At 34.5% G+C, this 26,572-nt stretch overlaps 1 protein-coding gene and 1 non-coding gene across 3 annotated transcripts in view; both read right to left on the bottom strand.

Annotated features, from left to right (window-relative positions):
• Ago3 (argonaute RISC catalytic component 3) overlaps positions 1-18,442 on the bottom strand; it is a 91,629-nt gene extending 73,187 nt beyond the window's left edge. The window contains exons 1-2 of one of the 2 annotated variants that reach the window (XM_015485273.2): positions 18,139-18,277; positions 5,094-5,158 (exon numbers count right to left, since the gene is read on the bottom strand). In XM_015485273.2, the coding sequence (XP_015340759.1) occupies positions 5,094-5,155 (62 nt within the window). In that variant the 5' untranslated portion in view covers positions 5,156-5,158; positions 18,139-18,277. Of the gene's footprint in view, positions 1-5,093; positions 5,159-18,138 lie in introns of both variants that reach the window. The other variant, XM_048815754.1, reaches the window with a different exon arrangement.
• On the bottom strand, positions 16,480-16,586 carry LOC125610440. Its single transcript, XR_007340459.1, has one exon. It is a non-coding gene; the product is annotated as a U6 spliceosomal RNA (small nuclear RNA).
• Positions 18,443-26,572: the final 8,130 nt, after the last annotated feature.

Raw genomic sequence — 26,572 nt, forward strand, 5'->3', positions numbered from 1 at the left:
AGAACTTGGGTCCTAGTACTTGGATTATTTTAAGTTTCTTGGTTTTTATGTGTTTAGCTTTTTCTTCTCCAACCCAATTTACACATCACTGACTAAAAAGTCCTACATCCTATGTACAAGAGGCCGATTAATCATATTTCTCAGTTTGTGGCACATTAAAATCATTTATATAAGAACCCCCCTTTTTTGTTTAAGGAACGGGAATTGAAACCAGGGGTACTCACTCCCCCACTGAACTATATCCCCAACCCTTTTAAGTTTTTAAATTTTGAGACAGGGTGAAGCAAAGTTACGCAGGCTGGCTCTGAATTTGCAATCCTCCTGCCTCAGCCTCCAGAGGAGCTGGGATTACAAGTATGCACCACCATGTCTAACAAGATCCCTTTTACAATTAATTGATTTCTTTCCTTCAATCTCCATTTCCTATTCCCATTCTTCTTCCTAACAAGTTACTCCTTCTAATGTGCTTGATGAACACTGCCCTGTTTGTATGTATTCTAATCTTTACCTTCAGCAATAGATTTTAAAAATCCATTAATGTTGCTGCAGCATGTTTTGTTCATTCTTTTTTAAAAAATTATTTATTATTTGGACTGATGATGTAGCTCTGTGGTAAGGAGGTTGTCTAGCATACCCAATGCCCTGGGTTTGATCCCCAGCAACACCACTCCCCGCAAAATCAAAAGCTTTATCAGTGAAAAACAGTTGTAAACAATTTAAATGTCACTTAATTCACCGTTTTTGATTGATGTGAAGTAATACACATATGATCTATCCACTCCTCTAGCAAGTAGACTCAGAGTACCTTTAACTGCAGGCACCCAAACAATGCTGCAATGCATTACTTTCTTACATATACCTCATGAACCTGTGTGAGAACAGAGAACTAATCTCTATTTGCATATTCAGAAAACAGACTGTGGGTCAAAATGAAGTTTATCAAATAAATGATGAAGTGTTAAACTGCTCTCCAGATCGCTACACTAATATACACACCTTTGATGTTACCATTTCCTGTGTCCCAGCCAAGATTTGGCATTATCCAGCTTTGATTTCTAACATGTGTTCTAGCCTAATGGACATCAATTAAAACATTGTTTTAATTTAGATTTTTCTTATTACTGATGAATTGCAGCATCCTTCATGTGTCTTGTACAAATTATCTGTTTCCTTTGCCTATGTTTCTGTTGGGGTTTCTGTCTTGTTGGATTGAAGGAGTTCTATTTATATTTTAAATATTAATTCATAGACAGTTTTAGTTATTTGTAAATATATCTTCACCCATAATTTAAACTATCCATTAACAATATCCATGTATCTGTGAACTGGAACCTGTAATTCTGTATCATCATATTAATCATTTTTTTCATCTTATGGTTTCATGATATTGAGGTACTACTGATTAAAGAACTGCTTTCCTAAAGGCTGAACACCACTTATCTGAAATGCCTAGAACCATAAGTACTTCAGATTTCAGATTTTGGAATCTTTACAAATACATAACAAGATATATTGGAGGTGGGATCCAAAGCTAAACATAAAATTCATTTACATTTCATGTATACCTTATACACATAGACTGAAGGTAATTCACATATTACTATTAATAATTTTGTGCATACAACTAAGTTCCTTGGTTTGGCATTTTCTATTTGTGGCATCATGTTGGTACTTAAAAAGCTCCAAATTTGGACACATTCTGGATTTTTAGACTAGGGATGCTAAACCTGTATTAAGTTACAAGATAACTTATGTTTTATTAACTTTATAGTTTTATCTATACTATTTTGCCATTAATCCATGTGAGGTTCTTCTTTATAAAGAGTAATTAGCCAATTTTACTTTTCTCCATAGAGTGAGCCAGTTTTCCCATACCATCTACTAAACAGTTAATACTTCACCAATATTTTTTTGGTACTAAGGACTGAACACAGGAGTGCTCATCCACTGAGCCACATCACATTCCCAGCCCATTTTATATTTTGTTTAGAGATAGGGTCTCACTGAGTTGGCTAAGCGCCTCACTAAGTTGTTGAGGCTGGTTTTGAACTTGCGATCCTCCTGCCTCAGCCTCCCCAGCCACCACAGTGCCAGGCTGTGATGGCATTTTTATCTTACTAAATTTTCATGTGAGTGGCTGTATTGTTCCAGTGGTCTATTTGTCTGTTCTTGTGCCAATACCATAAGTTTTCCCTTTTACTAGGGTGCTTTATCATGTTGTCTGGTTGGGCAGAGCAAGTTCCTTTATTTGTTCTAAGTTAACTTAAACTTTCATGAATATATTTATTTTGCAATAATTTTCTACCCTTGAAAACTGTCAATACTGAATGAAAACATATCTAGTGCCCTACATAAAGCAAATAATCAAATATCTGTTGGCTAAGATACCCCCAAATGACTTCCTTGAGAGACATGAATAACATGCTAAAAACATAAATTAGTGTGTTATAAGGTTCTGACAAGCTACATCAATGAACTAAATGAAGAAACACAGTAAGAGCAACTATACTATCGAAACACTTTTATGTTTGAAAACTTCGATTGCAATAAGAACAAATTAGATCTAATTTACCTAATGCTCTTGAGAAAAGAGGATTTAGATGACTACAAGTCCAAAATGAGCGAATAGTGTAATGTGGCCTCCTCAAACTTAAAGAAACCAGGTTGCATATATTTAAAGTACCCAGATAATAAGACAAATATTACATAATCATTTTATATTTTGGAGTACTCAGTTCAATCTGGGAAATTTTTTAAACCCTAAACATTCAAACATAGCTAGAAGGTGGCAATCCTGATAGAAGATCATATGATATGATTAAAAATAAATCAAATTAGGAACTTTTAGTCTGGAATAGGAAAGACAAAATTATGAAGTTTGGCTATTTCAATGAAATAGGAGATGCAAAACTAGGCAGAAATCTATTTTGTATGAGAGGACAGGGTTAGGAAGTTGTTGAAAAAATTTAGGAAGCTAAATTTTGGAACAAAAATTTCCAGTTTTCTAACCATCATAGTTATTCAAAAGTAGATTATATTACCTTATGAAATACCTTAGTTCGTCCTTGCTAGAACCATTCAAAAACCATCTATATAATCAATTGTTGGGGAAGATATATAAAGATCACAATAATTTTCATAATCTTCTCTGATAGCAAAATTTAATTATAAGAATACCAAATAATGAAACATGATAGGTTTCATTACAAGATCAGATATAGAAACTCTTCTATGAATAATTACATTGACATTTGATAATTTACTACAGAGCCTAAATTCTATAGTATACTTGGCAATTTTTAAAAAATATTTTTTAGTTGTAGTTGGACACAATACCTTTATTTATTTATTTTTATGTGGTGCCAAGGATTGAACCCAGGGCTCCACACTTGCTAGGTGGGCGCTCTAGCACTGAGCCATAACCCCAGCACATACTTGGCAATTTTAACACTAAACAACTTTTAAGTTCCCACAGAAATTAGGGTATAGTTCAGTGATAGAACATGTGCAGCCCTAGATTTACTCTCCAGTATCAAAAAAAAAAAAAAACTAAATAGGTAAAAGTTAGTAACTGGCAAAACCTATGCTACAAAGGGAATCAATCAGTTTTCATGAGGACCAACCATTACTATGTATCTCCACTTTTAACTCCCTATTAGTGTGATATAATTAACTGACATATTTAGAATTTTAGTGAAATTTTAGTAGGCAAGTCAATAAAATGACAAAACCAGGAATTTAAAATTCTTAATCCTAAACTTAAAAGATACTGTTATTGAAATGTTCATCAGGCAGGCATAGGGAACAAGAGGAAAACCCTCTCTACAATAGTCATGTATCCAGCTGCCCAGTAAACTACAACAGCAGAATTACTATTGATTGTGAAGAAAGTTTGAATTGGGAAACTGCCCACTTGAGAAAACTTTAAAATATGTGGTAATGTAAGTACCAGAGAAGCAATAAACAGACATCAGTTTTTAGTCCCACTTTGCCACTCAATTGATATGAGTTACTCAATTGGACTTGAATTTCTTTATATATAAAAATGCTCCGGGCAGTGGTGCATGTCTATAATCCCAGGAACACAGGAAGCAGGAAGATCACAATGTTAAGGCCAGCCTCAGCAATTTAGCAAGGCTCTAAGCAACTTAGTGAGACCTGTATCAAAATAAAAATTCAAAAGGGGCTGGGAATATGACTGCATGGTAGAGCCTCCCTGAGTTAAAATTCCTAGTACCAATAAATAAATAAAATAAAAATGGGACACTAGTCTCAGGAAACAAAGGGGATATTAGTGAACTAATTTCCGAGACGGGATGTGGTAAGAAGCGAATATCTATGATACTACTTTTTCATAAAAATTTAAGCATGATTATCTCACAAATATACTTCAAGAATTATATCAAAGTTTTCCCAGTAACAAGGGGGGCTGCTCTCTGGCAGAGAGCTTGCCTAGAATGTGCAAGGCCCTAAACTTGGTCCTCAGACCTGGAAAAAAAAAAAGTTTTCCCAGTAACAAATGGGTACACCACATGTATTAGCATCAGTTGTAATAAATTAACACTAAGAATTAATTCTAATAATTAACAGAAACTGTTAAATGAGTTTTCTGTACACTGTAGTTATGAAAGACTAGTCTTTTAATAATAATAATAATTTTTATTATTAACATAGGCAAGGTAGAACAAAAAAAGTGTGCATAACTGTACCTGGCTAAAATATTTTAACTTCTGTTTTATTTCATTTCCAGTACTGGGGTTTAACCCAGGGCTTAATTAATATTAGGCAGGCACTCTAACATTGAGCTATACCCCCAGTCCTAAAATAGTTTTGTTTCTAAAACAGTAATTTAGGAAAGCAATTTGGAAAAGAAAATTTAAGTAAACGGGGATGAGAACTTTTAATCACTCTTTAGTCTCTTTTTTTTAACAGCTTTAATCTATGGAAGGAAGAATTCTTGCAGAATATAATATAATGCATTCTTTTAGACATTAAGGATCCTTAAGGATTCATCTGCTAATTACTCCAAAAATGGAACTTATCTGAGTATGTTAGGTCTTATAAAGAGCTACAGCCGACCTTCCCACTCTTACCTCAACCACCACTTCCTACATTCTGGTACCAAGTCTTTTGACTCCATCATGCTCTCGTGCATAGACTGTAAAGTAAAATTTAATAGTGATTTCAGTAAGTTCCAATTTACCACCTGACTCATACAGCAGCAAAATGGTAGGAAAGGGAAATTTCAACGTAAAAAGGAAAAGAAGAAATTATTTTTCTGTTTTTACTATAAGCTCAGAGATCCACCTTCATCTCATTTTTAGATATCTTTTAATTCTCTGTTCCCCAAAGTTAAAATGGGAAATATTATTCTGGTCTATTGAAGAGGACATGAAAGAGTATTTCCCCTATAGGTCTATTTATATTAATTTAGCATCCCAGCAATAAGTTAATCTGTCACTATAGCACGGACTTTTGCTAAGCTATAACAAATGCTAAAATCATCCGGAGGTTTATAAAACTGCTGGCAGTCTCTCCTTGTATCATTCCAATCTATAATTTATGTTCAAAACTGTTGTAAGTAGCATAGAAGGTAACTAATGAACAATTTTGTTATCAAGATAATGTTTAAGGGATCGGAGTTGTAGCTCAATGGTGGAGCACTTGCCTAGCAAATTTGAATCACTGGGTTCAATCCTCTGTACCACATAAAAATAAAATAAATAAAATAAAGGTCCTGTGTCCAGAAACTAGAAAAAAATACATATTTTTTAAAAAAATGAAGTTTAAGAGATGCAGTACAGAGAAGAAAGGGGCTATACTTTAGATCACTTCTGTTTTGTGGGAAGTGTCGGGGGGTGTTGCTGGAGAGTGAACCCAGAGTCTTGCACATGTTAAGCATGAGCCTTACCACTGAGCTATACCTTCAGCCCCAGATCAAATGTTTAACTTTGCAATAAAATCTATGGCAAACTGGAGCATTTTTTTAATTTTTATTTTTTTTAGTTATAGGTGGACACAATATCTTTATTTTTTAAATTTTTATGTGGTGCTGAGGATTGAACCCAGCATTTCACGAATGTGAGGCGAACGCTCTCCTCGGAGCCAGAATCCCAGCCCCCAAACTGGAGCATTTTAAGACAAATATTTGTAGTCATTGCTCATTTGAATTTTTTAATAATAACCCACTAGTGTGGTAAACATTTTAGTACTGTACTCACACGTACTAATAGATTACTTCAGATTGAGAAAAAAATTTTAATTTATTTTGGTTTACACCAACAACTCTCCTCTAGAATACTTCTCCTTCAGGCCATGGATGTCTTAATAGCCAACACTAATGGCCTCTTTTCAGCCTTAATATTCTTGGCTTCTTTGGCATTTGCCATTGTGATCAAATATTATTCCCTGAAAATGACCATCTGTGTTTTGCCTTCTTTGAAATAGCTTCTATCCTGTCCCTAGTCTCCTACCTTTCCACTTTATGTCTTCCAAAGAGAAAGGTATCACCAGAAATCTATTCTCAGTCTTCTTATCTCGACTTTACACATTTCCCTAGCTTTTAACTATCACCTCATGCTGACAAGCCTCAAATCTCAATCTCCACTTTGACTTGTCTTCTGAGCTCTTGGCACTTAGTTCCAAGTGAACTGCTCCATTTTAATGTTCATTGTGCAATTCAACCTCTAAATATCCAAAGCAAAATATTAAAAAACCTGTTCCTTTCACAATCTGTATTTCTGTTAAAGCTATCACCACTGCACAAGCTAGGAATTACGAAGCCATTCGTATTTCTTCCCTTTCTCCATGGACTTAAATCATTCTTTCTTTTTCTAAATATTGCAGCTAGGGCTAGGAATATGGTCAGTAGTAGAGCATTTGCCTAATGTGTGTACAATCCTGGATTGCATCCCCAGCACCGCCCTAAAAAAGCATCTATGCCATCCTTTTACCCCACTGTTGCCACTATCTTAGAACTCATTACTGCCAATCCAGAAAAATTTAAAGTACGTACCAGACGTACCCCATGAAATATTTGTTTAATTTTCATCTAACAATTAGAAATAAAGATTTGTAGCCCAGCATGGTGGGAATCCCTGCTCCATGGGAAGTTAAGGCAGAAAGATCATAAGTTCCAGGCCATTCTGAGCAACTTGGCAAGACCCTGTCTCACCCACATAAATACAGTTATCTCATAAAAGACAAAAAAGCACTATAAACATACACTGAAGAAAAGACAGCCTCTTCAACAAATGATGCTGGGAAAACTGGAAATCCATATGTAGCAGAATGAAATTTAACCCCTCTCACCCTGAAAAAACTCAAAGTAGATCAAGGACCTAGGCATTAGACCAGAGATCCTGTCCCTACAAGAAGAAAATGTAGGCCCAATTTTCCATCATGTCATCTTAGGAAATGATTTCCTCAGCAAGACTCTTAACGCATAAGAAGTAAAAATGCAGAATCAATAAATGGGATGGTATCAAACTAAAAAGCATCTTCATAGCAAAGGAAACAATCAAGAGCTTCAGGAGAAAATCTTTACCACCTGCACCTCAGATAGAGCATTAATCTCTAGTATATACAAAGAACTCAAAAAACTTAACACCAAAACCACAAATAACCCAGTCAATAAATTGGCAAAGGAACCAAACAGGTGCTTGATAGAAGATATATGATCAGTCAACAAATAGCAATTAGAGAAATGCAAATTAAAACTACACTGAGATTCCATCTCACTCCAATCAGAATGGCAATTATCAAGAATACAAGCAATATGGACTGGGGTTGTGGTCCAGTGATAGCGTGTTCTCCTCGCACAAATGAGGCACTGGGTTCGATGCTCAGCACCACATAAAAACGAAATAAAGATTTTTTATCCATCTACAATTAAAAAATATTTTTTTAAAAAAAAGAATACAAGCAATAGTAAATATTGGAGAGGATGTGGGGAAAAGGGTGCACTTATATGTTGCTGATGGGACTGAAAATTGATGTAACCACGCTGGAAAGCAGTATGGAGATTCCTCAGAAACTTGGAATGGAAGTACCATTTGATCCAGTTATTCCACTCCTTGGTATATACACAAAGGACTTAAAATCAGCACACTACAATGATGCAGCTACATCAATGTTTATAGCAGCTCAATTCACAATAGCTAAGTTATGGAACCAATCTAGATGCCCTTTGCCAGATGAATGGATAAAGAAAATGTGGTATATATACACATTTGAATCTTACTCATAAAAAGAGTGACTTTATGACTCTTGCTGGTAAATGGATGGATCTGGAGACTATCATGCTAAGTGAAATAAGCCAATCCCAAAAAAAAACAAAGTCAGCGGAGTGCGGTGGCACACGCCTGTAATCCCAATAGCTCGGGAGGCTGAGGCAGGAGGATCGCAAGTTCAAAGCCAGCCTCAGCAACTTCGAGATGCTAAGCAACTCAGTGAGACCCTGTCTCTAAATAAAATACAAAATAGGGCTGGGGGTGTGGTTCAGTGGTTGAGTGCCCCTAAATTCAATCCCTAGTATACCACCCCCCCAAAAAAAAAAAAACTCCAAAAGGTCAAATGTTCTCTCTGATGTGTGGATGCTAACCCAGAAGGTGGGGGGATGGTGGATTAGACAAAGGGGAATGAAGGGAAGGGTAGGGAGGATGGGGATAGAAAAGGCAGTAGAATGAATTAGATCTAACCTTCCTATGTTAATACATGAATACACTACCAGTGAAACTCCAATCATGTACAACCACAAGAATGGGATCTTAATTAGAATAAGTTATACTTCATGTATGTATAAGATGTCAAAATACACTCTATTGTCATGTATATCTAAAAAAGAAGAAAATTTTAAAAATAGACTGTCTCAAAGATATAGCTTATAGGACATGACTTGCTGCCCGCTTTCCAGTCTTGGAGCCGCATGTGTGGTTGGGATGGCGCCTGGTGATCAGCCAGGAGGCAGTGCTGTCGGTGGTGAAGGAAAAAACAGACCACCTCCAGGATAAGTCTAGGACTCTTCCGCTGGGGGAGCAGGCCGCCAGTCGACCTTTACCTTTCTTGGCTCATCCTGGTCAGGGTGTGCTTTCCCCACTTCTCCTGATAGTCAGGAGGAGATGGGGGGCTAAAAACCCCGACAATAGCTCAGTGGTAGAATGCCTTTGGGTTTAATAGATTTAATTTAGTTAGAAAGGAAGCGAGGGAGGAAAGAAAGAAAAAGGGAAATTAAGGTTTGCAAATATTCATGAATATGGATTGTCATGAGTGTTCTCACTTAGTCCATGTCAGATGGTCATATGTCACACATAATACACCAGGAATCTTGAGAAAATAAGACTTCTGCAACATACAAGAGTTAACAGCCAGGGTAGGATATCATTCAGTGGTAGAGCACTTGCTAGTAATATGCAAGGACTTGGGTTCTATTTCCAATATCATTTAAAAAAAAGAGAGAGAGTTACAGTGGTGCCACCAATTAGCACATGCATGCTACCATTAACCTGAAAATTTCAAATTATTTAAATATAGTTTTAATAATTTATTTCAAAATTTCTCACTTTTAATTTTTCTATAGTTATATATTAAAATAGTAGTACATGTCTACATAATTTAAAAATGTGTACATGTATATTTATCTATTTACAGATGAGTACAAGGTCAAATAAATTTCACTTATTAAAAATATGTGATCAATGGTTTGAAGACCATTGCTGTAGACTACAATAGCTTTCCAAATGTTCTCTAGCTTCCAGTCTTTCTCTTCATTCTCCACATTGCCACCACTTATGCTTAGAAGCCTCCAAGAGCTCTCCCGTTTCTGGATTTATAAGCTTTAGCATAGACTAAATATCCCTCTTAACCTACTCTCTGGCTAACTTTTCAGACTCATCTCTAGCTATTCTATTTATGTTGGCCTATTTCTGTTGCACAAACATTTCAAGCCTTTGCTCAAGCTCTTGCTATATGGATTCTTCTTTCTTCTTGTCCACTACTGTTTAACTATTCTCCTCAAACACCATGGCATATGTCCCATCCTCCTTGTTAGGTAAAGGGAGCACATCACAGTGCATAATGTGCATCTCATAGAATTAACTAGTCACTCCATACAGATTACAAAATCTTTAGGAGTCATGTTGTATCTATCTTGTTAGCTCCAGAACCTACCACAGTGTCAATACATAAAACAGGGCACAATAAATTAACAGTTAATTAAATCATACAGAAGGTCCAAAAATGATTCATTACTCCAGGGTTTAGAATTATAATTCTAATAGGTCTATATATCCTTTAAATTTAGTACCAATAGCATTTTACCTTGGTATGGATATTCATATGGAAAATTAAGAGAACTGGCTTAAATTGATTTACTTTAACCTAAGGGAAAAAAAAAACTGGAACAGTCTAAAAGTAAAAAATCAAGTACATTCAATGCAATATAGCTGTTATTATAATTTAAATCTATAAAAATGAGTATTATTAATAATACCTATTAGCCAGTCCCTGCTGTTTAGACATGTTTATTTATAAAAGTACCTTCAAATTCCAAATATACCATAGGAATATAAGCCAAAATTTCTAGGGTATTTAGATACTACTTTAAAATAATTTTGAAATGTGAAATAATTACCATCTGTTAGCTTTCCTACCTTCCAAGCGACTAATAAAAAAATAAAACTGTTTTAGTAGCTGATATATTTTGCATAGTATAGTTTCCCCAAGATATTTAACACTAAAAACTAAACAACCTGATTTTCAGTGTGGTATTTTCAGAGATATGTCCTCTAAATCACTTTAATCAGAAGTACATCCATCTATAGATATGACCACAAAGGCACAAGTGACACAAAATAACAAAATTGAAAATCAAGAAAGCAAAAAGACAACATGTAGAAAGGGAGAACAATTTGTGAATCATATATCTGATAAGAAAGTTTTCATCTAGCATGTATAATGAAATCCTACAACCTACACTCTAAAGTCAAATGACCCAATTTAAAAAATGGGCAAGAGACCTAAAAAGATATTTCTCCAAAGAAAATATGCAAATAGTCAGTAAATATATGAAAAGATGTGCAATATCATTAGCCACTGGGAAAATTCTGTTATCAAAATGACAAGGAGATACTACTTCATACTCATTAGGATGACGAAAATAAAAAAAAGAGGGCTGGAGTTGCAGCTTAGTGGTAGAGTGCTTGCCTGGCATGTGTGAGGCACTGGGTTCGATCCTCAGCATCATATGTAAATAAATAAAATATAGGGCAATGAACAACTAAAAAATATTAATAAAATAAAAAGAGATAATAACAAATATTGGTGAGAATGTGGAGAAAATGGAATCCTTGTTCACTATTAGTAGTAATATTAAATGGTATAGTGACCAGGCACAATGGTGCATGCCTATAATCACAGCAACTCAAGAGGCTGAGACAGGAGAATTGCCAAGTGCAAGTTCAGTCTCAGCAACTTAGCAAGACCCTATCTCAAAGTAAAAATTTAAGAAGGATTGAGGATGTAGCTAGATAGTAAAGCTTTCCTGGGTTCAATCCCCAGTGCAAAATACATAAATTGAAAAATAAAATAAAATGGTACAGCCACTTTAGAAAAGAGTCTGAACGTATCTCCAAGAGTAAACACAGAATCATCACAATTTCACTCTTAAGTACATAACCAAGAGAATTGAAAATATATGTCCCACACAGAATCCTGCACATGAATGTTTATAACAACTTTATTCATAGCAGTCAAAAAATGGAAACAACCTAAAACATTGACTGATGAGTGAATAAGCATAATGTATCAATTAGTGGAATATCACTCAGCAGTAAAAATAAATGAAGTATAATACTGGCACATGCTATAACATGAGTAAAACCCGAAAACATTATACAAAGACAAAGAAGCTCATCACAAAAAAACACACATATTGTATGACTCCATGTACATTAGATGTCTACAAGAGACAAATCTACTGAGACAGAGAGTAGAATAGTGGTTGGCAGGGACGTGAGGATGGAGGCAAGGGTGAGTGACTACAAATGAGGAAAGATTTTCTTTTGGGGAGGATGGTATGTTCTACAATTAGATGGCAGTGTACATCATCTCTGTGAATACACTAAAAACCACTGAGTTGTATACTTGGGTGAACTTTAAAGTATGTGAATTATACATCAAGAAAGTTATTAAAAATATTGTCTTTCTGTTAGCATACTATCCAACTCTAACACTATGCTAACAATATTCTTAATAACATTAGAGTTCCTTCTGCTGATCTGAAATTTCTATTTAAACGTCAAAATGGTATCAGTAGATTTATTTTTTCCTGCTAAAATTCAATGGGTGGTATTATATTACCTCCATGTGCAATATGCACAAATATTTGCCATTGTTTTTAATCATATCACAAGAGTAATATCAATAATAGTACAATGACCATAAATATTCAATTTGTAAAACTGAACCAAGAAATTCAATGACAACCTACTACCATTTCAAGAGTCCTTCAAATTTTTATTAATGTTTAAAATACATCTTACAGTTATAATCATGTTGCCTATACAACTTTTGAAAATGTTTGTAATTCCACCATCTAGTGATTTTAAATACGTACCTAATCAGAGCTTATCCCCATGCATATTTAGTAGTTGGAAAAACTAGCATAAAATCTCAAGTTAGAGAATGTATACCATAGTATTTCTAAAAATAGCTGGCTTTTAGTTATTGTGACTATCACCTGTTAAAATAACAACATACCCCCCCAAACTAGCAGCATTTGAAATCTGCTTAACAAACCTATTCTTTGTTTTCAAACAAACGAAAAACTCTATTCTTTCATTGAAAAAACTTGTTATTTTACCAAATAATTATTTTCAATCAAAAGCACTTAATAGGGAAAAGAAAGAAGGAGAAAATCCAATTTCTTGCAGAAAGGTGGGGGGGGGTGGAAACAACAGAAAGAAAAGCTAAGAATAAATTTGTAGAAAGGTTGACTCACAAAATGATTCACAAGCACTTCCTGGATATTTTGTCCAAGAAAACTCCTCTGACTAAGGTGGAAATTTGTTTGGCCACAATACCTCATTCTATTATTATGATTAATGCCTCAGTGCCAAATATTTGTTCATGTGGCATATGGACAAGATAAATCTCATATGCATTAGTTTAAGTATTTAAAAACTTAAGTCACTTAGAAAAGAATCAATATGACATTATGGAAGGCAACAATAAAAACATCTTACACTACACCACAATAGCTAAACTGTGGAACCAACCTAGATCCCCTTCAGTAGATAAATAAAGAAAATTTGATATATATAAACAATGAAATATTGCTCCACAATAAAAGAGAATAGAATCATGGCATTTGCAGGTAAATGAATGGAATTGGAGAATATAATGCTAAATGAAGTTAGCCAATCCCAAAACAAAAATGCCAAATGTTTTCTCTGTTAGAAGGAGGCTGATTCATAGCAGGGTTGGGACGGGGAGCATGGGAGGATTAGATGATCTCTAGATAGGGCAAAGGGTTGGGAAGGTAAGGGAGCCGGGATGGGGGTAGGAAAGACAATGGAACGAGATGGACATCATTACCCTAAGTACATGTATGAAGACATGAATGGTGTGAATATACTTTGTATACAACCAGAGATATACAACAAATTAGAATAAAAAAATTTTACACTAAAAATAAAACAATTTGTTGTAGTTTTAACCATTTTGGTAAAGTTAAATTAGATGTAATAAACTGCTGCATTTTGACCCTTAACTGTTTTGCTAATGAAAAGGAACTGCAAAGTTGTATACCGTTCCTTCTAATTTCTAGAATTTCAGTTGTTGAACTGTTGCAACTGAATTAACAGTTTCAGAAAGCTACCAACAATTTTTGTTTGGTTGTTTTTTTTCGGGGGGGTTACATATTGACCCAAAGTGCTCTACCTGCTAAGGGACATCCCCAGTCCTTTCTAGTTTAGTATTTTGAGGCAGGGTCTAGCTAAATTGCCTTGAACATGTGATCCTTCCTGGCTCATCCTCTGGAGTTGCAGGGATTATAAGTGTGAACCAACACCAGTGTTAACTGACTAGTCATGTAATAATACCAGGATAACTTAAGACAAAAGCAGGTCTTTTGAAGAAAATAAATGGAGATGTTGACACTGAATCAAGAAATATCAACAAAGCACATTTGGCCCTCCCAAATCTATCAGTTCCGCTTCTGCAAACTCAACCAGCCTCAGATTGAAAATATTTGAAAAAAAAGCACTTGTGTTTGAAAAAGTACAGACTTTTTTCCTTGTCATTTCCCTTAAACAATGTAGTCTAACAAGTATTTTATACAGTTATGTCCACTATAGTCATTTAAGTAATCTAGTGATTTAAAGTACATGGGAGGATATGTGAAGGTTATTTGACACTGACACTACATTATCTTATATAAGGGACATGAACATCTGAAGATTTGGGTATCAGTGGGGGGGTCCTGAAACAAAACACCAAGTATATCAAGTAAGGGACCACTGCTTAAAGCCTACTTATGCTATTTTTAGAGTCCCAAAGAAGTCTATAGTTTCTATCAAAACTCAAATAATTAGGGGCTGGGGTTGTGGCTCAGTGGTAGCTGCTCAGTGGTAGCGCACTTGTCTGGCATGTGTGGGGCACTGGGTTTGATCCCCAGCACAACATAAAAATAAATAGATAAATAAAATGAAAGTATTGTGTCCATCTACAATTAAAAAAAAAAACTCAAATAATTAGCAACAAAAACTCTCAGATAAAAGATACATGATAAAAATTTTGAAACATCAAAATTACAGATCAAATCACGCATATTGGCAAGTAATACAGCAAAGCAAACCAAACTAGAAACAAAAATATAATTAACAATGTCAACAGGATCATATGTTAAGTCAGAATGTACCATGCCAATTTATTATATATTTCTCCCAAACTTAACCAATACATTGAGCATTTATATGTGAAACTCTATGCTATGCAACTTCATACACACATATATAATAAAAAGCTTCTCTAATACTCACAAAACAAAAACATGATGTAGAAGGAACAAAAATAATAAATAGTTCTGTTCTTTATCCTAATATTGTTGCCTTTGCACCAGGAATACTAAGAACACCTTAACTGATGAGCCCTAAGCCTCAATCCCCCACCATTCCCTCATTTCTAATACATTTTGTCTTCGAGTAAATGTTTTCCTAACATTTTCATCATGTAATTCTTCTATTCAACAACCTATAATAATTCTCTTCTATATAATTATTTCTCTCTCTCTCTCTCTATATATATATATATATATATATTAATATAAATATATATATTTAATGTCAGAGGTGATTCTTTCGGTCCAGACAAGTTGAAGAGGCACTAGGAAGTTCTGCCCTAGACATTCTATCAGTTAAGAGATTTACTTGGATTAATAAATGCTTTTTTAAAATGCAAACATCTACCACAAGGGTCAGGATTACTCTTCACTCAAATTTACACATTAAGTCAGGTGTGGTAGCACATACCTATAATCCCAGCAACTCAAGGGGTTGAGGCAGGAGGACTGCAAGATCAAGGACAGCCTAGGCAATTTAGAGAGACTGTCTCAAAATTAAAAGGGCTGGGGAGGTAGCTTAATAGTGAAGCACCCCTGGGTTTTACCCTCAGTACTGCCAAAAAAAGGTCGGGGGGCTGAGAGAGCATCCCTAAATCCAATCCCCATTACTACCAAAGAAAATGCAATGCAGTTTTAAGAAACAAGAAAAAAGGGATTTTTATTTTTTTTTTAATTTGGTAGTACAAGGTATTGAACTCAGGGGCACTCCATCACTTAGTTACATCCTGAACCCTTTTTAATTTATTATTATTTTTTCCTTACTGAAAATTTTTATTCATATTTGAAAAATATTTCTCTTTCCATTTTTTTCTTGATACATTATGTTGCATATAATGATGGGATTTATTGTTACATATTCATATCTGCACAAAATATAATAATATTATTTGGCCAATATCATTCCCTAGCACTTTCCCCCTCCCTCCCCACCTCCCACCTTGTGGTCCCTTTCATGAGATAAGCCCTCCCTCACTCCTTTCTTCCCCTTTTTTCCTCTCTAGCTTTCACATGAGAGAAAACATACGACCATTAACGTTCTGAATTTGGCATATTTCACTTAATATAATGGTGTCTTTTTCCTGCAAATGACATAGTTTCATTTTTCTTTTTGACTGAATAAAACTCCACTGTGTGTGTGTGTATGTATATGTATGTGTATGTATGTGTGTGTGTGTGTGTGTGTGTGTGTGTGTGTATATATATATATATATATATATATATATATATCACATTTTCTTTATCCACTCATCCATTAATGGATACCTAGGCTGGTTCCATAGTTTGACTACTGTACTGCTATGAACATGGGTCTGCATGTATCACTACAGTGATGATGACTTTAATTCTTTAGGATAAATGCCAAAAATAAGGAACCCTTCATGAATTTGCATGTCATCCTTGTGCAGGGGCCATGTTAATCTTCTCTGTATCCTTCCAATTTTTGTATATGTGCTGCCAAAGTGAGCACCTTTTTATTTTATTTTAAGACAGGTTTCCCTAAATCATGAACTTGCAATCCTCTTCCACCGGTTTCTGAGTGGCTGGGATTACAGGTATACACTATACCCAGCTAGACGTTCATAGTTCCCCCCCTTTTTTTTCCCATCCTAGTACTAGAGATTGAAACCAGGGGCATGTTTTAACCACTAAGCTTCATCTCCAGCCCTGCTCCTTTTGAAATATTCTTAGTTGTAGATGGACATAATATCTCTATTTCATTCATTCACTTCTTATGTGGTACTGAGGATTAAACCCAGTACCTAATTCTGGGTTTAATTAAGTGGTGGAGGGAGCGTTCTACCACTGAGCCACAATCCCAGCACCCCAGCCTTTTTTAATATTTTATTTAGAGACAGGGACTCACTAGTTGCTTAATGCCTTGATAAATTGCTGAGGCTGGCTGTGAACTCATGATCTTCCTGCCTCAGCCTCCCAAGCCGCTGGGATACAGGCATGTGCTACCATGCCTGGCTTAGACTTTTGTATTTCTTATGTGTTTATTACCTCTACTAAAACTACAAATTTATTTTAATTTTAATTTTTTATTTTATTTTATTAATTTTTTTTTTTTAGCTGTCAATGGACCTTTATTTTATATGTGGTGCTGAGAATCAAACCCAGGGCCTCACATTGCTAGGCAAGAGTTCTACCACTGAGCTACAATCCAGCCCTAATTTTTTATTCTATTAATTTATTTTTAAAATTTCAGATTTCTTTACATCTATACCTTAGTAAATGAACGCTCTTAATAATACTTATTAAAAGGCATGAGAAATCAAAGGCCAGATTAAATGTCACTGTTTCATAAATATGTTGTCATTTTTTAAAATTAGAATACACTTGGTAACCACCGCCCACATCATAAATTCCTTTTACATTTCCTGTATTACCTAAACCACAACCAGGAAAAAAAAAAAAAAATATATATATATATATATAAAACATTTGGGGGAGGGCTGAGGAAGCTTACTGAAAGCAGACTGATACAATCTTTACATGCCCTCTGCATTTCTATGTAAGAATAAGGAATAGTCAAGGGCTGAGGACATAAGAACAGAAAGCAAAAAATCATTACAATCACCATTTCTACCCATCACTGATACCATCACCATCACCATCACCATCCTCATTTTCATCATCATCTTACAGGGAACTCATGAAAGCAGTGAAGTAGGGTGGGGAAGACAAAGAAAACACACAATGTTATCTAACAGCAACAAATTGACATGCTCAGGAAACTCAGCCTGATTTCAAAAGCATGTAAAAATAACTTAGAACTTTTCTACTATCACATGGAAAATATGTGAGATCATTTATAATAGAATAATCTCAGGAGTGTTGAGATTTTTCTCAACTTCACACTTTTGAAGTACAAACAATTTCAAAACAAATTACCGTGTGTTCTTGGTCAAACTGTTGTTACATATTACCATTGTTATTCAGTTATTCAAGATAAACATAAATAATTACTAAAGCAAAACAGAAATAGCAAAAAATCTCTACAACTTAATGACTCTTACCTGTTCACTCTCCTAGGACATTTGTCTGGTTTAATATCTACTTCATAGAGGTAGACATCAATCTTTGGAATCTCAACTTGAAAACAGTTAGCCAGCAGTTTAATGGGTTTGCCCATGGTGCCATAGCCAGGTCTTCTGGGCACCATGAGTAGGGGCTGGGCCCCAACAGGTCCTGTCAGGAGGGGAAAAAAAAAAGAGTTATACTATCACAATCTGCATTTGATAACCCTGTCAACTGGAGGATGTTACAAAATGTGTGTGAGAACAAAAGCAAAGTAAATAAGAAGAAAAAAGGCAAATATTAACAAACTAGAAACAAAGTATAATAAAATGTTAGAAAAGCACAAAATACATTTGAAAAAATAAAATTGGTAAGTTCTAGGCAATACTGATATTTTTTAAGAGGAAGAAAAGGACTTATGTAACCAATGTTAGAAATGAAAAAATTGATACTCACTACAAATTCTGAGGACATTATAAATACTATGCCAATAAATTTTACAGTTTGATGAAACAAATTCCTAGAGAAATCCAATGACACATAAAAGTATATAAAAATCCAAAAAGTCCTGTTTAGGAATGTAAAATGGAGTATGTGGTTCCTCAAAAACTAAAAGTAAGCCAGGTGTGGTAGTGCATGCCTGTAATCCCAGCAACATGGAAGGCTGAGGCAGGAAGATGACAAATTCAAGACCAGCCTCAGTATTTTAGTACAAGACCCTGTCTCAAAATGGGAAAAAAAAAAAAAAAGGACTAGAGGTGCAGCTCAGTAGTAAAGCATCCTTGGGTTCAATACCAGTCCCCAAACAAAAAAACCCTAAAAGTAGAATTACCATATTATCAAGTAATTCTATTTTGGGGTATACATATACTCAAATTAATTAAAAGCAGAAAGAATTGAAAAAGATATTGGTATACACATTCACAGGAGCATGACTGACAACACTCAAAAGGTAGAAGTAACTGAAGTGCCCACAGATGCATGAATCATAAACTAAATGTGGTATATATACACAATAAAAAATTATTCAACCTTAAAAAGGAAGAAATTCTGACAAATGCTACAACACAGATTAACACTGAGGACATAATGCTAAGTGAAATAGTTAAAAAAAAAAAAAGACAAAAACTGTCATTCCCCTTATATGAAGTACTTAGAATACAATTTCATAGAAGAAAGAAAGCACACGTGTGGTTGATAGAGCCAGACACAGTAGTGCACACCTATAATCCCTGCTATTCAGGAGGCTGAGGCAGCAAGTCCATGTCTTGAAATAAAAAACACAACTGGGGAGAGCTGGAGTTGCAGCTCAGTGGTAGAGCACTTGCCTTGCTTACGTGAGGCACTGGGTTTGATTCTCAGCATTGCATATAAATTAACGATTAAAATAAAGTTCTATAAACAACTAAAAAAATATTAAAAAAAAAAAAAGCAAATGGGGGTGCTGGAGTTGTGGCTCAGTGGAAGAGCGCTTGCCTTGTATGGGTAAGGCACTGAGTTTGATTCTCAGCACCACATATAAATAAATAAAATAAAAGGTCCAACAACTGAAAAAAAAAAAAAGTGAATGGGGATATATCTCAATAATAAAGTGCTTCTGGGTTCAATAATCTCAGAACAAAAAAAAAAAAGTGGTCTCTAGGGTTATGGCAGGAGCTAATGGGGAGTTGTATAATGGGTACAGTTTCAGTTTTGAAAGATAAAAGAGTTCCAAAGATTGTTGGCCAATGATATGAAATATATTTAAGCATATCCAATTGTACATTCGAAAATGTTAAGATAGTAAATTTTGTGTATTTTGCCCCAATTTTTAAAAATGTCTATTATTAATTTTTGCTGAGGGCCATTGCTAAGTAAGAATGACACATGGCATGACCCAGGTCATTTGCAGTGTCATTGCATGTAAGGTGACCTTGCTCAAGGACCAGGGCGGATCCGGGTTTAGTTGAGTTCTCCTTGAGTTCTCCTTGAGTTCTCCTTGAGTTTTCGTGTTTGTAGAGTGCCGGTGTGAGTTCGGGAATAAAGAATTGCTGTTTGAATCTACAAGGCTGTGAGTGGCTCGTGATTTTGTGCCCAGCCAGACTGCAGCAAATTTTTAAAATTTTCTAAAAAAAACTTTAACAATGCATTTTGCATGATATTAAATTTTTAGAGCTCAAAATATTGTAGCTTTGTTAATCAAAATTCAAACAAATTCAATTAATAAATAACTGTTAAGAATAAATTAAAAATTAAAAAGTCCTATAACTATCTGAAAAAGTTAAATTTACAATTATAACTATTTTTTAATATTTATTTTTTAGTTGTAGTTGGACACAATACCTTCATTTCACTTATTTATTTTTATGTGGTGCTGAGGATCGAACCCAGGGTCTCACATATGTGAGGCAAGGGCTCTACCACTGAGCCACAACCCTACCCAATTATAACTATTTTTATACATACAAAAAGACTGAAGATCCAGATGGTTTCTTTGGATAATTACATTAAACATTTAAGGAAAAGAATAACACCTATCTTATATAAACTCTTCCCAAGAATAGGAAAAAAGTAAATATACCGCAATTCAATTTATGATGCTAAAACTTTGATACTAAAACCTGACAAAAACATGAAAAAGTAAAACTATGGGCCAATCTTATTCATGAACACATATGCAAAAATCTGAACAAAATGGTAACAAATTAAAAGGAGCAATGTATAAAACAAAAAGGATGAATTTATATTAGGAATAAAAAGTTAATAATAAATGTTTATTCAATGTGAATAAAAACACATAAAGGGCTGCCCAAATCATTTGTTTTAAAATTTACTTTCATGTATTTTTAAAAATCTCCAAGAACATAATCTTTCCTGCTGTGTTACAGAAGATTCTACCTATGCTACAGACAAGGCTGGGGATGTAGCTCAGCGATAGAGGGCCCAGTGTTCAATTCCCAGTACCAAAAATGGGGGGGGGGCAGAAAGAGTGGGAATACGGAATAACTGACCTTCCTTTATCTTATGAGTCTTGACAGGACCAAATTGGATAATGTATAACAGCTAAAATTTAGCTCTTAGTTATGTGCTAAGTGCTTTATATATATTATCTTATTATCTCATTTAATTACATACATTATCTCATCTCATTCAATTGAACCCAGGGGTACTCTATCACTGAGCAACATACCCTACCCTTTTTATTTTTATTTTGAGACAGGTTCTCAATAAACTGTTGAGGCTGGCCTCAAACTTGCCATCCCTTCCTGTCTCAGCCTCCTGCATTGCTGGGAGACTTCATTTAATCTTTAAACCAACCCTACAAAGGAAGAATCATTTACAGATTAAGGTAAACAAACGATATGCCTAAAGCAATATAGCTAGTTATTAGCAAAACATGGAAAATGTTTTGTGTTCCACTCCTTTGTGTTCCACTAATCTATCTATTCTTCACCAACACCAAAATCTCTCGCTTATTCTACCACTGTAGTAAGTCTTGAAGTCACATCATTTCAGTCTTCTGAGTTCTTTAGTTCTATGCCAAGAAGTGTTACGATCTGATTTAAAATTTTAGCTGTTCTATGAAAAAATTATATGTAGGAGTACAAGCAAGGACACCAGTTAGCAAGCTATTTAATAGTCTGGGCAAAGGCTAATGTTTACTAGGACTAAAGCAGCAGCAACTAGGAGTGATGTGGTGGTAGAAAAATATTTAGAAGGTAGGCCTGACAAGAATTGCTAGTAGATTAGATGTGGGATAAGAGAAAAAAGCACTCTTTAGGTTTTTTGATCTTAGTAACTGAAAGAAAAGTGTCATTTACTGAGAGAAGACTCAAGAGATAGCAGTAATTTTGGATAATAAATCAAGAAGAGTTTCAGGACATGTTAAGTTCAAGGTATCTATACAAGCAGGTGTCCAGCAGATATAAATGTGGACTTCAGGACAGAGATCCAGGCTGGCCATGTAAATGGCGGGTATCTTTGGCACATAAGTAATATTTAAAACCACTGGATTACTATATTACACTTTTTTGCTAATTTTTTCTCTATTATTTGCATCTTGCTTGGTATTTTTTGTACAAACTGACAAAAACCAATATTCTGTTTCACAAATAAGCAATGAACAGAACTCTTCAGTTACTAATAGAGGAAACACTGTCAATATAAGCATTATACTTTCAATGAAGTACACTTCAGTTATTTAACAAATACCTATTTTACCCACTAGAGTTGAAAATGTAATTACAGAGAAATACAAAGCAGTATCTGGAATTTTTCTCTACCTCAAACTTTCCTTTCAGTAACTATAGTAAGCAATGTCAATTAACCAAACTAAATTTCAAGTACAAAACCATTTAATTTCAAACCATATGCATGGTCTATGTTGTTCACAGACCTAACAAATTAGTTGTAAGTCTGAAGTCAATAACAGCTTAGAGCAAATATGAATAATGAAAAATAAGCAGTGAATAAATCATTTTCAACTATAGCCGATTAACAAATTGGATTTTCACTCGGAACTTTTGTTTTTAGTATTCATAGAATACCTGTTTCAACAATTCTACTTCTAAGAATTTATCCAAAAGTATCTACTGGACCAGTATACAAAGACCTATGTGCTAGGATAATTACAAAAGTTTTATTCATAATAATTAAAATCTGGAAAAGGATATAAATACCACCAATGAGACTGATTAAATAATAAATAAAATTAAATAATATTAGTAAATGTATTATATTGCTACATAGATATAAATAAGGATATGGGAAATTTTTCATGATAATGACTGAGTAGAAAAAACATTTTAAAAATAAAGCCTAGGGGCTGGGGTAGAGTTCAGTGGTAGAGAATTCACCTGAGGCACTGGGTTCAATCCTCTCAGCATTACTTGGTAGTAGAGCACTTGCCTAGCAAGTGAGAGGCCCTGGATTCAATCCTCAGCACCATGTAAAAATAAATAAAGGTATTGTGTCCAACTACAACTAAAAAATAAATATTTTTAAAAAGTAAAAAATAAAATAAAAGTATTGTGACCATCTACAACTAAATATATATAAAATATATGTGTGTGTGTGTGTGTGTATAAGAAAGCCGGGCTCCATGGCGCACGCCTGCTAGGGAGGCTGAGGCAGGAGGATCATGAGTTCAAAGCTAGCCTCAACAAAAGAAGGTGCTAAGCAACTCAGTGAGACCCTGTCTCTAAATAAAAACACAAAACAGGGGTGGGGATGTGGCTCAGTGGTAGAGTGCCCCTGAGTTCAATCCCTGGTACCTTCCCACAACCAAAAAAAAAATAATGAGAATAATAATAATATGATAGATAGATGTCTGGGAAGATACACAAGAAAAAAATTAATAATGGTTTTACCTGGAGGACAGGACCGTACTATCTTCACTAAATATTTTAGGCTTCCCTGTGAATTGTTTGCTTTTTAAAATAATAAACATTATTTTATAATCAGAAAAATTATTTTTGTTTTAGAAAAATATATTGTTAGTCTTTAAACCTGATATAATAAAATGCCTCTGATTTTATACATTTTAAGCCCACAAGGCCAACTAGTAAATATTAGCAACTTTATTATGCTCCTACCTGCTAATTTCAAATTCCATTTATTCATTCAGTAAATCAGTCCAAACATATTACACTTATTATCATACTTATATTTACTAGTCACTACAGTTAAATAATCACTTGGAGAACTTTCAGCCTGTTGAGAGTTAAATTCCTCAAAAGGCAGGATGGGGCCCAGTACTATGGCGTAGGCATAGTCTGTAATTCCAGTGATTCAGGAGGCTAAGGCAGGAGGAGCACAAGTTTGAGGCTAATCTGGACACATTAGCAAGGCTCTAAGCAACTTAGGGAGATCCTGTCTCAAAATAAAAAATAAAAAGGGCTGGGGATGTGGTTCAGTGGTTAAGCACTCCTGGGTTTAATCCCTGGTACCCTCTCCCCCTCCCCCTCAAAAAAGGAAGTATGGGAACAATTTATTTTTATTTTTATTTCTTTTTTGAGAGGAATACCAGGGATTGAAACCAGGGTGTTTAACTACTGAGCCACATTATTAGTTCTTTATATTTTGAGACAGGGTCTCAAATTGTTTAAGGCCTTGCTAAATTGCTGAGACTGGCTTTGAATTTATAATCCTCCTGCCTCAGCCCTCCAAGCTTCTAGGTTTGTGGGTGTGCACTAGCTAGGTAAGAATTTTTTTTTAATTAATTAATTTATTATTCCACAGCAGAATGCATTTTGATTCATTGTACACAACTGCAGTACAACTTTCCATTTCTCTGGTCCATCTCATTCCACCATAGGTAAGAATTTTTTAAAAACGCATTTCTCCCCTTGAAAATAATAGAGGACATTATCTAAGTGACCCATTTTGCAATCCATTCTTTAACCATTTTTAAAATTCAGAGAAATATTAGAATATTTAGAAATCAATTAGAGTAACAGTATTAATAATGACTCAAAAATACTATTATGTACATCTACAATTATGAACATTTTCTGCATATGAAATACCTAAAAATATTTCCTGTCTATATTACATAGATACTGTCTGATTTCCCAAGAACTTGACAATTTGGAAATAATGTATAAAATAAATGGCTGATAGAATACAAAAAAATTTTCCAGATTATTTTATTAAACTGATATTCTAGACAAATGCACACAATTTTTAAAATAAAACATTTTATAACACTTATAAGAGAAAGCATTAGTTGTGTGACAAAGTTTTTCTGAATCTCAATAGTCTTTTTTTCTTTTTTAAAGCAGTGGATAGCCAAACAAAGTCATTAATATTAACATAGATAGTGGCAGAAAACCACAAATTCCAAATACAGAAAGGCTGTTTATATATCCTAATAGAATAACCATTATGGTGGAAAAATCACACAATATTCTTTCTCACATCTGTTTTGTTAATGAGCCAAGAATGAAGGTCTATTGAGTATCCTAGACAACTGAATTTAAAAAGTAGAAATGTCTGGTAAATGATGTTTATCCAAACATTATGAGACTAAACAGGTCTGGAAAAGATACTGTTCTTAAATAAATTATCTTTTTAGTTTTATCTTCCTGAAAACAAGTATCATTTTAGCTTTTTTTCTCCCAGTCATTATTTGTTATACATGTGGTAGTGGGGATGAACTCAGGGGCACTCTGCCACCAAGCTACGTCCCCAGCCCTTTTTATTTTAAGATAGGGTCTCTATATTATTTAAGATAGGGCTGGGGTTGTGGCTCAATGCTAGAGCGCTCACCTAGCACGCAGGAGGCACCAGATTCGATCCTCAGCACCACATAAAACTAAAATAAAGGCATTGTGTTCACATACAACTAAAATATATATATATATATATTTTTTTTTTTTTAAAGATATGGTCTCACTAAGTTGGCTAGATTGGCCTCCAATTTATGATCCTCATGCCTCAGTCTCCAGAGTTGCTGGGATTACAAGTGTGCACTATCTTGCCCAGCACAACTTATTTTTTAAGGTTCCAGTATTAAGTACCTTTCAGGTAGACCCTCAATAATTTTAAGAATATAGAAATCAGTATTCAACCAGAATCCAACAGCTTAAGACAACTTGGCAAGAATTCTTCTCTAACCTAGATTTTTTTCCACATACAATAGAGCGCTCTTCCAGGAAATATCCCCTTTGTAGGGCCCCAGGCCTCTTCACATACTGTCAGGCTAGGCTTATAGAACCAAACAAATGCATTATTCCCAATGAAAAATACAAATAAATACATATTAATTCTAAATTACCAACTTATTACATAAAATTATCCAAAAGAGTGGAAGGAAATGAATGATCTTTTCATTCATTCTAACTGCTTTCCAAAATAACTTTATTCCTTAATTAAAAGAAAATATTAGATTAATTTGGAATTTGGTTTAAAAATGGTTCTAGCAGGGTGACGGGCTCACTGGACATTTTTAAAATGTCTTCATGTTAACCAAATTTTATATATTATTTTTTCCTTTTCTTTAAGGTCTTTGTTTGAAAGAAAAAAAATGTTTCTTATCTCCTTTTCAGCTTTCCCTCAGAGCATACCATTGCTGACAGAAATTAAATTCTAAAATAAAAATCAAAATAATTTTGCACATTTCTATAAGTCCCACTTCTAAACATATACCAAAGGAAAAAAATTACAATGGCTACTTTAGGGCACCATAAGCCAAAATTTAAGGGAAAACCCAGTAGAAAAACCTTTACTGCTTTCAAAATTCATGCCCACCAAACAGAACAGCAATTTGACATTTTTTCCTTCAAGCAAAAAGACTTCCAAAGTGATAGATTGTTTGTTTTAAGCACTAAGCTAAGGGGTTAGGGATGTGGCTTAGTGGTAGAGAGCTTGCCCAGCATGCATAGGTCCCAGGTTCAATCCTGCAAAACAAGCAAAAAACAAACAAAAATACTAAATACTATACTGAGAGCCTGA

The sequence above is a fragment of the Marmota marmota genome, unplaced genomic scaffold, assembly GCF_001458135.2.
Source record: "Marmota marmota marmota unplaced genomic scaffold, marMar, whole genome shotgun sequence".
Taxonomy (NCBI): domain Eukaryota; kingdom Metazoa; phylum Chordata; class Mammalia; order Rodentia; family Sciuridae; genus Marmota; species Marmota marmota.